The sequence below is a fragment of the Takifugu flavidus genome, chromosome 5, assembly GCF_003711565.1.
Source record: "Takifugu flavidus isolate HTHZ2018 chromosome 5, ASM371156v2, whole genome shotgun sequence".
Classification (NCBI taxonomy): domain Eukaryota; kingdom Metazoa; phylum Chordata; class Actinopteri; order Tetraodontiformes; family Tetraodontidae; genus Takifugu; species Takifugu flavidus.
The window spans coordinates 642,642-654,287 of record NC_079524.1 but is presented as its reverse complement, the minus strand read 5'-3'; the positions used below and the strand labels follow the sequence as shown (position 1 = coordinate 654,287).

The window sequence follows — 11,646 nt, the reverse complement described above, 5'->3', positions numbered from 1 at the left end:
AGAAGAAGAAAGCAGGAAATCCTTCTGGTTCTCTCCTGCACAATCAGGGACGCAGGCTTATTTCTTTAGTTGACCTTTATGAGGACGGAAGCTGCAATGATACGGAATGAAATCAGTTCTTGGAGTAACTACTACGACTGCCTAAAACGCTGCCAGATGTGATGCGTGTTGCTGAACACCTGCAGACACCTGCAGACACCTGCAGAACACCTGCAGAACACCTGCAGAACATCTGCAGAACACCTGCAGACACCTGCAGACACCTGCAGAACACCTGCAGACACCTGCAGACACCTGCTGACACATGCAGAACACCTGCAGAACATCTGCAGAACATCTGCAGAACACCTGCAGAACAACTGCAGAACATCTGCAGAACACCTGCAGAACAACTGCAGAACATCTGCAGAACACCTGCAGAACACCTGCAGATACCTGCAGAACACCTGTAGACACCTGTAGACACCTGCAGACACATGCAGACACCTGCAGACACCTGCAGACACCTGCAGACACCTGCAGACACCTGCAGAACGCCTGCAGAACACCTGCAGAACGCCTGCAGAACACCTGCAGACACCTGCAGAACACCTGCAGACACCTGCAGACACCTGCAGAACACCTGCAGACACCTGCAGACACCTGCAGAACACCTGCAGAACACCTGCAGACACCTGCAGACACCTGCAGACACCTACAGACACCTGCAGACACCTGCAGACACCTGCAGAACACCTGCAGAACACCTGCAGACACCTACAGACACCTACAGACACCTGCAGACACCTGCAGACACCTACAGACACCTGCAGACACCTACAGACACCTGCAGACACCTGCAGACACCTGCAGACACCTACAGACACCTGCAGACACCTACAGACACCTGCAGACACCTACAGACACCTGCAGACACCTACAGACACCTGCAGACACCTGCAGACACCTGCAGAACACCTGCAGAACATTTACAGGTCACCTGCAGAACACCTGCAGACACCTGCAGAACACCTGCAGACACATGCAGAACACCTGCAGACACCTGCAGAACACCTGCAGAACATTTACAGGTCACCTGCAGAACACCTGCAGACACCTGCAGAACACCTGTAGACACCTGTAGACACCTGCAGACACCTGCAGACACCTGCAGAACATTTACAGGTCACCTGCAGACACCTGCAGACACCTGGAGAACACCTGCAGAACACCTGCAGAACACCTGCAGAACACTTACAGGGCTTTTCTGCAGGCTCTGACCACTGGCAGCAGCCTCAGAAGAACCCACTCTGAAGCAGAGTATTTCTTCAGGTCAAACATCTCCAGGTCTTGTCCTGAGGACAGTAACATGAAGCCAAGAGCTGACCACTGAGCAGAGGAGAGACTTTCTGTTGTCAATCTTCCAGATCTGAGGTTCTGTTGAACCTCCTGGACCAGTGAGCTATCGTTCAGCTCGTTCAGACAGTGGAACAGGTTGATGTTTCTCTCTGAGGACAGATTCTCTCCAATCTTCCTCTTGATGTAGCCAATGATTTCCTGATTGGGCTCTGAGCTGCCTTTACCGTTAATTAGACCTCGTAGAAGAGCCTGATTGGTCGGCAGATGTTTGATCCATTATATTGAAGTTATCTCTTATTTGCTTTTACCTTGTTATATTCCTTATTCTTGTTATATTGTCTCTCATTACTTAATGTTTCCTATTATTTGCTAATGCTTATGTTCATGATGCTTGATATGTCAACTCGAACTTCTCTGGTCAAGGGCGACAGAAATGTGGCGGCTGTTGGAGAAGTGGCATTGACTGGAGACAGAGCTGCAGAGCATGACCCAGGAGATGTTCTCTTAATCTGTCTGATATAGAAGAATGTGCTGTCTGTGTGCTAAGCTAATCAAATCAGTGAAGACCTACGTATAATCTCACCATTATGACTCACAGTCTTTTGCTTTGTTTGGGACCTGCTATCTTGTGTTTTCCCCCTCCCTTAGACACATTTGACTTCTGTAACTAGGAACCTCCTAATTCCAATAAAAGAAGGATGGTGGGAGGTGTGCGTCAGAACGTGTTGGAGATCTGTAACTGAGCACATCTCTCCATTCTCCTTGCAAGTAAATTCCAAACTGTTGTCTTTGCCTCATTTGTGTTTCTCGTGTTTCAGGTTGTTTGAACCTAACATTTTGGTCCTTCGAGCCGGATTCCAACACACCTGAAGGGTCCAGTGGGTGAGGCTGAACCTCAGGAAAGACCGTGGCCACGGCAGGCCGCCTCAAAGCGACCTAAGATACCCTTTCCGGGACTGGGCTTCAGCTCACTGATTGGACCCTGACGGTTGACGGAATTCCAGGAGGAAAGGCAACAGTGGTGAGCATGTCTTGAATTCAAAAGTGTGTGTGTGATGATGATTGTCGGGGACTTAATGTAAAAATTGCGATAGACACTAAGGCAGTGTTTTGGGAGAGAGGAACCCGAAAGTCCTCTGTAAGACGCAATGAGAAACAAACCCTGTGAATACTAGTCAATGGCAGGTAAACAAGAGTACTAAGGTCAGTACCAAGGCAGGGAGAGGGAGTCCTGGCCACGTGAAGAAGAAATTAAGTCACGACAAATCATCCAAAAGAGTGATTGTGAGTGTGAAAGGATTGTTAAATACCACTAGGTATTTTCAATCATACCAAAGCAGTGGGACAGGAAGTGATGAGGCCCTTGTGGATGCAGAGGCAAGACTCTCCACTCGAAAGAGTTGAAGTGAGAAGTACCACAACGGTTTGATTAATTATCACCCCACTGAGATCAACATCCCAGTTTTAGGTCACCCTATGTGCAAGACTGGACCAAATTCTTAATAAAAAACAAACAAACAAAAAAAAAAACGGTAAATTAGGATAAGGCTAACTCATAAAATAAAAAAAATAAAAAAAAAATCGTAACAAAAAGCAGATAGAAAAGTAGAGCTAAAAGTAAAAATCGAAATCCTCCAAAAAATGGGGACAGGTAAAAGTAAACAAAGGCCCAGAGATGAACTGCGGTGTAAGGATTGGAAATCGACGGACAAAATCCAAAGAAACTCGCGTATTTAGACAAGTGGATAACTGATTATGGGTTCAAAGGACAGCTAAATTCACAACAAATAACAGCCCTACAAGATTAAATAAAAGAGCGAACTAAAAATAATCTGAAAAAGATGAAAAAATACGGTTATGAGGATACGGAGTTTTGGTTGCAGTTAGCGTTAAGGAGAGAGAAGGGACAAAGTAAGTCGAAAATGGAGGCAAAGGAGGGAAAGGACGAGGTTGAGAACAAACAGTTAATGTTTCACAGGAAAGAGGATGATGAGACAGGCGCAGTGAGCAGACGCGCGCACAGACAGACAGAGCAGGCAACAGAGAAGTCGGCAGAGAACGGGGAAGCGGATGTAGAACAGAGAGCAGCAGGGGTGGGAGGCTGGCTGGACCCTTCGTGAATCGTGTGCATTGCCACCAACATATACACTACAGACATTAGACCCTCCACCCACTGATACACTTAGAATTACACGCTCAGCGCAGCCCTTTGGGTATGCGTGGTCAAAAGCATTGACAAGCACTGACTCCAGCAGTCCCAAAATTGAATAATCTGAGTGAAATGAGCACTCCTCCAATGGAAGACATGTACCCCATGATTGAAGTAGCTAATCCAAATGCTGAAAAAACAAACAACCTGTAATGCTAGTCTATAGAACTTGGACAATGGAGGATGTTAAAAAAGCCATAGAAGGTGTGCCTTCCCATAAGGAAGACATAGAACTCTTTATAGAAGGTATGGAAAATGTGAGAAGAGCCATCACCTTAATGGTGCAGAGGTTCAACAGATCTGGATGACAGCTCTGGGTTCTAACTGGACTCATGTAAGAGGAGACTGGAATCCAAAATAAAATAATGAGGTGCTGAAACATGATGATGGTGAATTGACAAACAGAGTCAATGCTCTTGTATTAAGAACTCGAAATCGTTTCGCTAAGAGAGCAAATTATGTGGAAATTAACCGTGTTAAACAAAGAGAGGATGAGCTTTTCGAAGAATATCAGGCCAGAATGACTAAAGTTTTCAGAGCAAACAGCGGACTGCATGATGACAACAACGGTGACATGATCCGCTATGAACGACGATGATATTTTCTAGAAGATGAAATCATGGCTGATGTCCTTTTGACACAGGAAGAAGATTGGCTTGAAGAAATACCCACTAAATTGTGGTCAGTAGGACCCTCTGATGTAGGATTAATTAAAGGAGTATTACCAGTACAAATTAGACCTAAAAGCGAGTACAGGCCTCGTGTGAGGCAATATCCATTAAAAACGGACGCTCGTGAGGGCATCAAACCTGTAATACATGATTTGATCACCGCAGGAGTTCTCGTTAAATGTGATGATTCACCATGTAATACTCCCATTTTTCCAGTAAAGAAACAAACTCCATCTGCAGGATGGCGCATGGTTCAGGACTTACAAGCCGTAAATGATGCAGTAATACAGAGAGCTCCCTGCGTTCCAGATCCATATACGCTCCTGAAGTCTTTAGATCCGAAAGCTAAAGTTTTTACTGTAGTTGATATCAGCAATGCCTTTTTTTTTTTTTTCTGTACCTGTTGATAAAGACAGTCAGTTTTGGTTTGCATTCACATATGAAGGCAAATGTTACACTTACACCAGATTACCCCAAGGTTATTGTGAAAGCCCAACTATTTATTCTCAGATGATGACAGCAAGTATGGCTAAATTTCACCCTCCCAGTGGGAGTCAAGTATTGATTTATGTAGATGATGTTTTATTAGCATCTGAAACCTTAGAAGCATGTAAAATAGACACCATAGCACTTCTTAAACATTTAGCAGAAGAAGGCCATAAACTAAGCAAAAGTAAACTACAGCTGTGCAAAACTGAAGTAAAGTACTTGGGCCACAACCTGAGTGCAGGAGGAAGAACTATCATAGAAGGCTGTAAAACAGCTATTCTGCAAGCTCCAAAACCACAAACTAAAAAGCAAATGATGTCCTTTTTAGGACTAACTAATTATTGCCGCAACTGGGTGCCAAATTATGCTGAAATTACAGCACCGTTGCAAAAAATGATGTATGAAGAAGATTTAAAAATGACTTCTTCACTAAAATGGACTGAAAACGCAGCAAAGGCCTTCCGTGACATGAAGAAGCTTTAGTGTCGAGCACAGCTTTAGCTTAGCCTTAGATTACAGCAAACCTTTGGTTCAGATGGTTGATTGCAAAGGACATTTTATGACCTCGGTCTTAGCTCAACAATGTGGGACTAAAATGAAACCAATAGCATATTTCTCGTCTAAACTTGACCCTGTAGCATGTGCTCTTCCACACTGTGTGAAAGCTGTAATCGCAACGTCTATGGCTGTGGAAACGAGTGCTTCTATAGTGTTGTTTATACTTAGCCATTAATTAAGTAGGTTATAACTTAGCCATAATTAAGTTAAGAAAATAGGAAATTGTGTTTGTGTGTGAATGGAGGACTCAGCCATTGAAAGAGTTGATAGGAGAACTCTGCTAGTCCTGTGTTTTATTATTTTGCCTCATAAGAAAACAAAGTAAGTTGAGAGACATAGCCATAGGAAAGACATAGGAAAGGCACAAAACAGATGACGGAGAACCACGTGACTGCCAAGAATTAGCTGAACAAACTGCAAAAAGTAGAAGTGATTTAGATCAACCTTTAAAAACTGGAGCATTTTTGTTTATAGATGGCTCATCAAAGAAAAATGAGCAACCTTAAAAGAATAATCTATGTATGACCAGCAGGAAAATCTATCCTACCAAAAAATCTGTGTAAATATGCTGCTATATTGAGCCATGGTGTAACACATGTCTCAACAGGAGGGACGGTAGGACAGATACAGCAGCATTATACAACCTATGGATTCAATTCTTATTCAAAAAAATTTGTAGAACATGTCTGACGTGTGCAAAACACAATTCACAGGGAAATCTGAGACCCAGGAGAGGAAAATTTCCTGCTCCCCAATATCCATTCCAAACTATACATATGGACTTCATAGAATTAAATAAAAGTGAAAAAAAAAATTACTCTGATAACGGTACTCATTTTGTAAATCAAGTTGTTAAAAAGATCAGTGTTATGTTTCATATTGATTTAAAACACCATTGCTCCTATCATCCTCAGAGCGCAGGATTAGTTGAAAGAACTAATGGCACTATTAAAAACAGACTGAAGAGATGCATGGAAGAGACGGGGAGACCGTGGACAATGTGTGGATTTGGCTAAGCTCTATATAAAACACAAGCACCGCAGGCCTTACTCCTTATGAGGTCTTATTTGGAAGACCGTACAGGCTTCCTCAGTTCACAAACTACTGGGAGACAAATGATGAGTCTAATCTAGCTGATTATGAGAAGAATGTTCGAAAAACAAAAGCAAGGTCATGAAACTGAGACGCCCTCTGTCTCCCAACAGAACGGTGGAGCCAGGCGACTGGGTCCCAGTGAGGAGCGTAAAAAAGAAAGACTGGTATTCACCTAAGTGGGAAGGACCTGACCAAGTTCTTTTGTCTACACCTACTGCTGCTAAAATAGCTGAAAGATCAACCTGGGTACACCTCACTCATTGCAAGAAGGTCATTTCTGTTGGAAACTCCGACCGGGAAGGTGATGCAAAGTCTGATAATAGGGTGGACTTAGACGAATAGAGTCTGGGTAGACCCGAAAGTCAGTGAAGTTTTAAGAGCCGCCGACTCATTTAGGGAGGCTACTTCAACAGGTTATGGTCCATAAATAGTGTACCGATTTCATAAACATCACAAGGACAGCAGCGGGTAAAATAAACAAAAGATAATTTTTAGGAAAAAAAAATAAAAAGAGAGGGAAATACAGAGGATTGGCTGATGCTGTAGCATATTAGCCTCGGTGTTAACTGTAATCATAGTATTCCTGAGAATCACAATAGTTATACAAAGTCTCCAACTCAGTTGAAATCAAATAAGTTCAAATGACTCCCAAGTGGCTACAGAATGCAATTAGATGTTGGGGAGTGTGTTTTTTCTTCATATGCGTGTTTTTATTTGTATGGTACCTCTGGAAACCCCCAGGTTTAAGATTGAATGTTACCAAAATACGGCATGGCAAGCAAAGTGCAAATAACAACCTAAAGGACCAATGTGGCAGCAGCAGGTCAGCTCTTATGCTGTATTTGACCTGTAAACTTTTCATTCACCTGAAGCTCACCAGCTCCATTATTTCAGCTTCACTTCTTTAACACCTCTTTAATCGCTTGTTCGTTCTGAAAGTAGTTTTGATACAATTTTCAATGCAAAACGAAAAACTGTTCTTACTGTAAAATGATGTATGTTTTTTGTCTGTTGGAAAGTTCATTTGTTGCACCCTGCGGCTCATGCATGCATTATAATGTTCTGAAGTTGTGTCTCTGTTATTTATTTTATTTCTGGTGGTGTGGGGATGAGAGACTGTTTGATACAGGACTATGAGAGCTACAGGACTATGTGCTTAAAAACACTTCTTATTCTAATTTCTGTTTTTCCCTATGTCGGCTGATCAATTAGTCACTCACAGGCATGGATTTATGCCTGAACAGTGACGTCGTAATAAAAGATCTGCATGGCAATCTGAAAATGTTCCTACGTATAATGTTCCTACATGTATTGATGCTATCGGTGTTCCACGCGGTGTTCCGGATGGCTATAAATTAGTGGATCAAGTAGCTGCTGGTTTTGAATCTTCTATTTGTTAGTGGTGTACAATAAATAAGAACGTAGACAGAATCAACTACATCCATTACAATGTTCAACGTTTAGGAAATTGGACTCAGAGCGGTTTTGAGGCTGTTCATAGTCAACTGTCGGCTACTTCCCTTATGGCATTCCAGAACAGGATCGCAGTGGATATGTTGTTAGCTGAGAAAGGTGGTGTGTGTGTGTGTGTGCTGTGTTCAGAGATCAATGTTGCACCTTCATTCCTAACAACACTGCGTTGGATGGGAGTCTCACACTGGCCATAGAAGGCCTTCACACCCTGAACAGCAAGATGAAGGAGCACTCAGGAGCAAAGACCGCGATGTGGGGCGGATGGATGAATGTGTTTGGGAAGTATAAGACATTGGTTCCATCTATCCTGATTTCTGGAGCTGTTTTTGCTGCAATCCTGACCTTGTGTGGATGTTGTTGTGTTCCCTGCCTGCGTTCTCTTATTAACCGCCTTATCACCACAGCTATCGCTCCCATGGAAAATCGTATGGACGAGTTGTATCCCTTAATCAGCAGACAAGAACCGGATTTGACTACAGACTCTGAAGACTACGAGTGAATTGAGCTAATTTTCCCCTGAGTGTAAATATATTTGTGTTCATAAACATGACTTTGAAAATCTACTGGAAGAGGTTGTTAAATGACTATGAGAATTTGAAGCAAATATGTGATAAACAGGAGGGAAATGTTAGATCCATTATATTGAAGTTATCTCTTATTTGCTTTTACCTTGTTATATTCCTTATTCTTGTTATATAGTCTCTCATTACTTAATGTTTCCTATTATTTGCTAATGCTTAATGTTCATGATGCTTGATATGTCAACTCGAACTTCTCTGGTCAAGGGCGACAGAAATGTGGCGGCTGTTGGAGAAGTGGCATTGACTGGAGACAGAGCTGCAGAGCATGACACAGGAGATGTTCTCTTAATCTGTCTGATATAGAAGAATGTGCTGTCTGTGTGCTAAGCTAATCAAATCAGTGAAGGCCTACGTATAATCTCACCATTATGACTCACAGTCTTTTGCTTTGTTTGGGACCTGCTATCTTGTGTTTTCCCCCTCCCTTAGACACATTTGACTTCTGTAACTAGGAACCTCCTAATTCCAATAAAAGAAGGATGGTGGGAGGTGTGTGTCAGAACGTGTTGGAGATCTGTAACTGAGCACATCTCTCCGTTCTCCTTGCAAGTAAATTCCAAACTGTTGTCTTTGCCTCATTTGTGTTTCTCGTGTTTCAGGTTGTTTGAACCTAACAGCAGAGAAAGACCCAAAAGGAACCGCAGGAACAGGTCCAGGTGTTCTTTTTCATTTTGCAAGGCCTTGTCCACCGCACACTGGTAAAAATCAGCCTGTTTGATTTTGGTGTTGAACAGTTTAAAGGGTAAATAACGTAATAAGGTTGTTTTTTTTGACAGTATGTTGGTGCCAGACTTGGTGAATGTCAAATGTACATGAAGAGCAGCGAGAAACTCCTGAACACTCAGATGGACAAAGCAGAACACCTCCTCCTTGAACAGTCCTCGCTCCCTTCTGAACATCTGCGTGAACACTCCTGAGTAGCATCAGCCGACCTGACGGTGATGCCACAGTCTCTTAGATCGGACTCGTGGAAGATCACATTGCCTTTCTGCAGTTGTTCAAATGCCAGCTTTGCCAGAATTGGAATCATCTCACAGCTCTCTGGACTCCATTGTGGAGCTTTCCCGTCTCCTCTCTTGTTTTTCAGTGTGGACTGAACAACCAGGATGTCGATGTACATCGCTCATCCATAAATAGTATCAGGTCTTCATTTTAGGGAGGGTGTTTGCATCTACCTGAGAACCTCCAGGCTCAACTCTGGATCCTCCAGAACAGCAGAGAGCTGCTTCGTTCCATCATCTCCAGGATGGTTGAAGCTCAGGTCCAGTTCTTTTAGATGGGTTGGGTTGGACCTCAACGCTGAGGCCAGAGAAGAACATCCTTCTGCTGTGATGAGACAGCCCGATAACCTGCATGCAAGCACATCCACCACACACACACACACACACAGACACAGACACACACACACACACACACATACATACACACACACACACATACACACACACACACATTGCTCACTAATTAACAGCTCATTTATGCAAAGTTCTGGGTCCTGTGTCGGGGCCTGGACCTGACTGGGGAGCGAAGCACAGGAACCAGAACCAGACTAAGTCATTTTAAAAGCTGTGGGAGTGAACAGTGGTCGGCTGGTCGGCATTTTTGGGAAAGATATTTCCTCTTTTTGGAAGATAACCAACATTTCAAGCTGCCATTTAGAAAAACTGATGATGCTGATAAGGAGCACTAACCTGAGGATCTCCAGCCGGCAGTTTGGACTCCTCAGACCAACAGAGAGCTTGTTCAGCCCTGAATCCCTCAGGTCATTGTGACTCAGGTCCAGCTCTAGCAGACTAGAGGAGGAGGCGCTGAGGACGGGGGACAGAGCTTCACAACTCCACTCCCTCAGATTGCAGTGACTCAACCTGAAAAAAGAATAGAAGAAGAAAGCAGGAAATCCTTCTGGTTCTCTCCTGCACAATCAGGGACGCAGGCTTATTTCTTTAGTTGACCTTTATGAGGACGGAAGCTGCAATGATACGGAATGAAATCAGTTCTTGGAGTAACTACTACGACTGCCTGAAACCCTGCCAGATGTGATGCGTGTTGCTGAACACCTGCAGAACACCTGCAGACACCTGCAGAACACCTGCAGACACCTGCAGACACCTGCAGAACACCTGCAGACACCTGCAGACACCTGCAGACACCTGCAGACACCTGCAGAACACCTGCAGACACGTGCAGACACCTGCAGAACACCTGCAGACACACCTGCAGACACCTGCAAAACACCTGCAGAACACCTGCAGACACCTGGAGAACACCTGCAGAACACCTGCAGACACATGCAGAACACCTGCAGACACATGCAGACACCTGCAGAACACCTGCAGACACCTGCAGACACCTGCAGAACACCTGCAGACACCTGCAGACACCTGCAGACACCTGCAGAACACCTGCAGACACCTGCAGAACACCTGCAGACACCTGCAGACACCTGCAGACACCTGCAGACACCTGCAGAACACCTGCAGAACACCTGCAGACACCTGCAGAACACATGCAGAACACCTGCAGACACCTGCAGACACCTGCAGACACCTGCAGATACCTGCAGAACCTGTAGACTGCAGAACACCTGCAAACACCTGCAGAACACCTGCAGATACCTGCAGACACCTGCAGACACCTGCAGACACCTGTAGACACCTGCAGACACCTGCAGAACAGCTGCAGACACCTGCAGAACACCTGCAGAACACCTGCAGACACCTGCAGAACACCTGCAGAACACCTGCAGACACCTGCAGACACCTACAGACACCCTGCACACCTGCAGACACCTGCAGACCACCTGCAGAACACCTGCAGACACCTGCAGAACACCTGCAGAACACCTGCAGAACACCTGCAGACACCTGCAGAACACCTGCAGAACACCTGCAGACACTGCAGACACCTGCAGAACACCTGCAGAACACCTGCAGACACCTGCAGACACCTGTAGAACACCTGTAGACACCTGCAGAACACCTGTAGACACCTGCAGACACCTGCAGAACACCTGCAGACCACCTGCAGAACACCTGCAGACACCTGCGAACACCTGCAGATACCTGCAGACACCTGCAGAACACCTGCAAACACCTGCAGATACCTGCAGACACCTGCAGACACCTGCAGACACCTGCAAACCTGCAGAACACCTGCAGAACACCTGCAGAACACCTGCAGAACACTTACACGGCTTTTCTGCAGGCTGTGAGCACTGGCAGCAGCCTAAGAA

At 44.7% G+C, this 11,646-nt stretch overlaps 1 protein-coding gene across 1 annotated transcript in view; it reads right to left on the bottom strand.

The window, feature by feature from the left end:
• Nucleotides 1–11,646, bottom strand: part of LOC130525945 (NACHT, LRR and PYD domains-containing protein 12-like) — a gene marked incomplete at its 5' end in the record, with an annotated part of 88,430 nt that overhangs the window by 456 nt on the left and 76,328 nt on the right. The window contains one exon of the mRNA XM_057033259.1: nucleotides 10,106–10,279. Coding sequence (XP_056889239.1) covers nucleotides 10,106–10,279 — 174 coding nt within the window. The remainder of the gene's footprint in view (nucleotides 1–10,105; nucleotides 10,280–11,646) is intronic.